Source organism: Enhydra lutris, unplaced genomic scaffold (assembly GCF_002288905.1).
Source record: "Enhydra lutris kenyoni isolate GAN:26980312 unplaced genomic scaffold, ASM228890v2 scaffoldscaffold13, whole genome shotgun sequence".
NCBI classification, from domain to species: Eukaryota; Metazoa; Chordata; class Mammalia; order Carnivora; family Mustelidae; genus Enhydra; species Enhydra lutris.
Window position 1 is genome coordinate 52,136,321 of NW_019154097.1, and position 5,542 is coordinate 52,141,862.

The following is a 5,542-nucleotide window of genomic DNA, read 5'->3' on the forward strand; positions in this document are numbered from 1 at the left end:
TGCCATGGGAACAGTTTCTCTGCTCTACAGAGCCCACCTCTGTGCGGGCCTGCAGCTGGGGAGGCTTGGAGCCCTCTTCACGGGGAACTTCTAGCCACTTGCTCCAGATGCTTGTCCTGCCTCTAAGGCCTGAGAACCCTGTTAAGTGGCCACAAGCCCCCTGACTCCCCCTCAGTACACCATACCCCTCAGCCCCAGGTGTCTGAGTAGTAATGCCCCTCACTTAGCAAGCTAAGCACCCCCAGCCGAAGGCCCCCACCCCCTGTCCCCAATCCAGGCTTTCTAGGCAGTGGAGTTATTGTGGATCAATGCTTCCCCTGCAATTGCTCCTTAAGCATGCACCCACAGAAACCGAGGACCCTCGCATCCATGCTGACCGTTGCCCACCGGGGCGCTCACTGCTCATGTGACGCAGGGGGTCCCGGGGTGGAGAACACGAGAGGGGCCAGATCAGGCATTGCCGAGAGGGGCGGCGGCCCACGGGCCCAGCACCCAAGGGCTGCCAACACCAAAACTCTCTCCCTCCTCCTCTTCCTCAATCTCGCTCTCGCTCTCTCCCAGCCCGGCTCGTTTTCTCTCTCTCTCCTTTTTTTTTTTTTTTTTTTTGCAAAAGGAGGGGAGAGGGGGTAAAAAAATGCTGCACTGTGCGGCGAGGCCGGTGAGTGAGCGGCGCGGGGCCAATCAGCGCGCGCCGTTCCGAAAGTTGCCTTTTATGGCTCGAGCGGCCGCGGCGGCGCCCTATAAAACCCGGTGGCGCGACGCGCAGCCACCGCCGAGACCGCGTCCACCCCGCGAGCACAGGCCCCTCGCCCTCGCCGCTCCGCCGCTGCCGCCGCCGGTTTACACCACCCCCAGGTAGGTTCCCGGGCCGGCCGGGGCTCGCTGTGGCCCCGCGGCACCTCCTCCGGGCGGGCGGCCGGGTGGCCTCTCGGCCTCTGGCCTCGGCCCCGGGAGAGAGCCGCCGGGGACAGGCAGCGGGGCTCGCGCTCCCCCCTCACTCAGGCCGGGACTGCGCTCGCACTGCGCGCCCACGGCGTGCTGCGATCTACGCTGAGGCGGCCGCGGGTCTTTGTCCGAGCCGGCGCCTCGCTGGCTCAGGCGGCTGGGTGGCAGGGTGGGTGGGTGGGCGCGGCGGGTCCGCCGGCCGGGTGGGGGCTGGGGCCAGGGCTGCGCGTGCGCGTGCGCGCATGGGCCGGGAGCCGCGGCCGGGGTGAGGGCGGTGCGGCCGGCCGGAAGGGGTGGGGTCGCCGCGGCGCAGGGGCGCCTGCGCGCACTTCCTCCCCGCGCCGCCGGCTCCCGCGGGCGTGGCCGCCGCGCGCCAGTCCAGCCGGCGCTTATTTGAACGAGGCGGGGGCGGAGCCAGCCCCGGGTGGGGAGGGGGCGGGGGCCTGGCTTCCTGCCGCGCGCCGCGGGGCCGCCTCCAACCAGCGTTTGCCTTTTATGGTAATAACACTGCCGGCCCGGCCGCCTTTGTTCCCAATGTGGGCGCGCGCCGGCGCCCCCTGGCGGCTCTAGGCCGCGGCGCGCCGGAAGTGGGCTGGGCGGGGGCGGCCCCACCCGACCCCCGGCTCAAGGCCCGACTCCCTCCGCAGTTCGCCATGGATGACGATATCGCTGCGCTCGTGGTCGACAACGGCTCCGGCATGTGCAAAGCCGGCTTCGCAGGCGACGACGCCCCCCGGGCCGTCTTCCCTTCCATCGTGGGGCGCCCACGGCACCAGGTAGGGCGCCGGCCTTGGCTCTGATCTGGGTGGGGGGCGTAGGTGGAGCCTCTCCTCCCGGGGAGCAGGGTCCCTCGCGGGGGAGGGCCTGGTCTTTGGCTTTCGGGGTGGCGGTCGGTGCCTCCAGGCGCGTGCTCAGGGCGCCCCGTTCCTCCCTCCGCAGGGTGTGATGGTGGGCATGGGCCAGAAGGACTCCTATGTGGGGGACGAGGCCCAGAGCAAGAGGGGCATCCTGACCCTGAAGTACCCCATCGAGCACGGTATCGTCACCAACTGGGACGACATGGAGAAGATCTGGCACCACACTTTCTACAATGAGCTGCGTGTGGCCCCCGAGGAGCACCCTGTGCTGCTGACCGAGGCCCCCCTGAACCCCAAGGCCAACCGTGAGAAGATGACCCAGGTCAGTGGCCCACTGGCCTTCCGTGGGCGGCCACCCCATCCTTTCTTACCTTTCTGTGCCACGCCCTGTCTCACGTGTTCTTTCTTCTGCCATTCTCCTAGGACTTTCTTCTCTGACCTGAGTCTCCTTTGGAACTCTGCAGGTTCTATTCGCTTTTTCCCCAGATGGATTCTTTCTTGTGTTTGCCTTTCTGATCAGGCGTTTGAGGTTATAAAATGCTATGGGTTGTAGGTACTACTAACACTGGCTGGTGTGACCAAGCCGATGAGGCTGGTGTCGAGTGGCCTTGGAGTGTGTATTCAGTAGGTGCACAATAGGTCTGAAGTGAATCCCCATCCCGGGATCCCCAGCACATTGAGCTGTGTTCCTTGCACTTTTCTGCATGTCCCTAGTCTAGCCTGACCCCCTTGTGGTGGTTTCCTGGGCATCACCTGGTTTCTTCTCTCTACAGATCATGTTCGAGACCTTCAACACCCCAGCCATGTACGTGGCCATCCAGGCTGTGCTGTCCCTGTATGCCTCTGGCCGCACCACTGGCATCGTGATGGACTCCGGAGACGGGGTCACCCACACTGTGCCCATCTACGAGGGGTACGCCCTGCCCCACGCCATCCTGCGTCTGGACCTGGCTGGCCGGGACCTGACGGACTACCTCATGAAGATCCTTACGGAGCGTGGCTACAGCTTCACCACCACTGCCGAGCGGGAAATCGTGCGTGACATCAAGGAGAAGCTGTGTTATGTGGCCCTGGACTTCGAGCAGGAGATGGCCACTGCGGCCTCCAGCTCCTCCCTGGAGAAGAGCTATGAGCTGCCCGACGGGCAGGTCATCACCATCGGCAACGAGCGGTTCCGCTGCCCAGAGGCGCTCTTCCAGCCTTCCTTCCTGGGTAAGTGAGCCCTGCCTGCCTTTCTTGCCCTTGGCCTCAGAGGGTCACCCTCATGGGCGCTCCCGGAAGCCAAGTCTGGCGTGTTTTCTCTCAGGCATGGAATCCTGCGGCATCCACGAAACTACCTTCAACTCCATCATGAAGTGTGACGTCGACATCCGCAAGGACCTCTACGCCAACACGGTGCTCTCCGGCGGGACCACCATGTACCCCGGCATTGCTGACCGGATGCAGAAGGAGATCACCGCCCTGGCACCCAGCACGATGAAGATCAAGGTGGGCACTTGGCTGGCCTGGGCCCGGCCCCCCTTGGGTTGACGGTGGGTGGGGCTCCTGTGGGCGTGCCCAGACCTCCTCCTGGGCTACGGTCCACTGGATCCCTCCTGCTAACTTGTCCCCTTCCTCCCGCAGATCATCGCCCCCCCTGAGCGCAAGTACTCCGTGTGGATCGGGGGTTCCATCCTGGCCTCGCTGTCCACCTTCCAGCAGATGTGGATCAGCAAGCAGGAGTACGATGAGTCCGGCCCCTCCATCGTCCACCGCAAATGCTTCTAGGCGGACTGTTACTTTAGTTGCGTTACACCCTTTCTTGACAAAACCTTAACCTGCGCAGAAAACGACATGAGATTGGCATGGCTTTATTTGTTTTATTTTTTTTATTATTGTTTTTGAATTTTTTCATTTTTTTCCCAGTTTTTTTTTGGCGCTTGACTCAGGATTTAAAAACTGGAACGGTGAAGGTGACAGCAGTTGGTCGGAGCGAGCATCCCCAAAGTTCTACAATGTGGCCCAGGACTTTGTACATTTTTTTTGTTTGTTTTTTTTTTTGATAGTCATTCCAAATATCGTGAGATGCATTGTTACAGGAAGTCCCTTGCCTTCCCAAAAGCCACTCCCATTTCTCTCTGAGAAGGGGCAGTCCTCGCCCGAGGCCACATGGGAGGGTGATAAAATTGCTTTTGTGTAAATTATGTAGTCCAAATTTTTTTTTAATCTTCGCCTTAATACCTATTCTTTTTGTTTTATTTTGAATGGTCTGCCATCATGGCTTCCCCCTTTTTGGTCCCCTCCAATTCAAGATTCATGAAGGCTTTTTGGTACCCTTGGGAGTGGGGTTGAGGCACGAGGCAGCCAGGGGCTTCCCTGTACACTGACAAGACCAGTTCAATAAAGTGTGCACACCTTAAAGAAAGGACATGTGGCTTCTTGGGGGTGTTGGGAAGAGGGGTGGGACAGTGGGGACCAAGCTGTCCCTACCTCAAAGGAAAGGGGGTTTGAGGTGTGTTGAATCCTGATAACTGAACAATCGTGGGGTCAGAGATGGATAGAGGGAATTAAGGGCCCTGGCCCTTGGGCTGCCTGCTACATAACCCCATTTCTCACCAAGTTCTGAGGTCAGGTGCTTTGGGAAAGGGGGAGGCCTGGGCTGTGCGGATGGGGAATCAGGTTGTCCTAGGCCCCAGACCTTCTGTCTTTGCTGTTGTCATCCTTCCTGATGGGCCTGGTGCAGACTCAGGCTCAGGGTGGAGTCCCGTCTTGACTGCCAGCTCACCTCTAGTTCCCACCCAGCCAAGGAAGGGCCTTGCGACTATTCGATGTAGGGCAGCTCCCCAGTGTTGTCCAGGGCCTGGGGTGGGGCAGACAATGGGGCTGGTTAATGGTGGTGGGGCTTCCCCACCCAGGGCCTGGGTTCTGCCTTGTGGCAGGTGGCTGCTTAATGTACTGTTGTGCACTCAGGACGTGGTTTCCAAGGATCTGTGGGGGCTGGGCTCCTTGGAGGGAGGCAGGGTCTGCCTGGTGCTGGGGGTCAGTTTCTGACTTTGTAATGCAGTGCTCCCAAGGCCGGCTTGCCTTCACTCTGCTAGAAGCTGTGACGGGGTGGGGGGTGTAGAATGGGGGAGGACAGCCATGCAGGATGCCCCTTGCTCTTGTACCCCAGAGGGAGGAAAAGGCCCAGAACCGAACCCCAAGTCCAGATTTGAGGCCTGGAGGGGGCCCGCCCCTCCCTCCATGGACCCAGGGCTCCTCCAGCTTTCTGCTGCTCCCTTCTGGGGCCCTGTGGCTCTCAGGAATCTGGTGGCCCATTGGCTCCCACCTCACAGAAGACAGCAGAGACCCTCATGTAGGCGGGATGAGCCTTAGCGTCCCACAGGCTTGAGGCAGGTTGGGAGGGACACAAGTAATGGTGCTCCATGCAAAGCGACTCTGTTGGGGTAAGGGTACTGTTCTAAGACGTTCCAAAACCAAACAGGAGCTTGTGACTGACCCCGGGGCTCTCCATGGCAGGTTTTCCTGGTTCAGTACGCAAAACACCACAGCCGGTGTGGTGTGGGCCCTGGAGCCAGTCCCATTCCCTCAGGGGCCCTGGGCTACCTCTCTGACCTCTATGTAGCTGGGCGCCCGTCCTGGAGGAGGTGGGAGAGCAGCGTGCGTGGGACTCTTCTGTCTTAGAGGCCCAGGCAGCAGGGGCTGAAACAGAAGTCCCCCCCCACCCCCCAACCTCCCCTGGGGCCAGTTCTAGCTCTGGA

General features: G+C 61.1%; 1 protein-coding gene across 1 annotated transcript; it reads left to right on the top strand.

The window, feature by feature from the left end:
* The first annotated feature begins 781 nt into the window (after positions 1-781).
* LOC111145734 (actin beta) lies at positions 782-4,206 on the top strand. Its single transcript, XM_022500897.1, has 6 exons — positions 782-855; positions 1,593-1,721; positions 1,885-2,124; positions 2,576-3,014; positions 3,109-3,290; positions 3,426-4,206. Exons 2-6 carry the CDS (start codon positions 1,599-1,601, stop codon positions 3,567-3,569), a joined length of 1,128 nt encoding a protein of 375 aa, XP_022356605.1. The 5' UTR covers positions 782-855; positions 1,593-1,598; the 3' UTR covers positions 3,570-4,206.
* Positions 4,207-5,542: the final 1,336 nt, after the last annotated feature.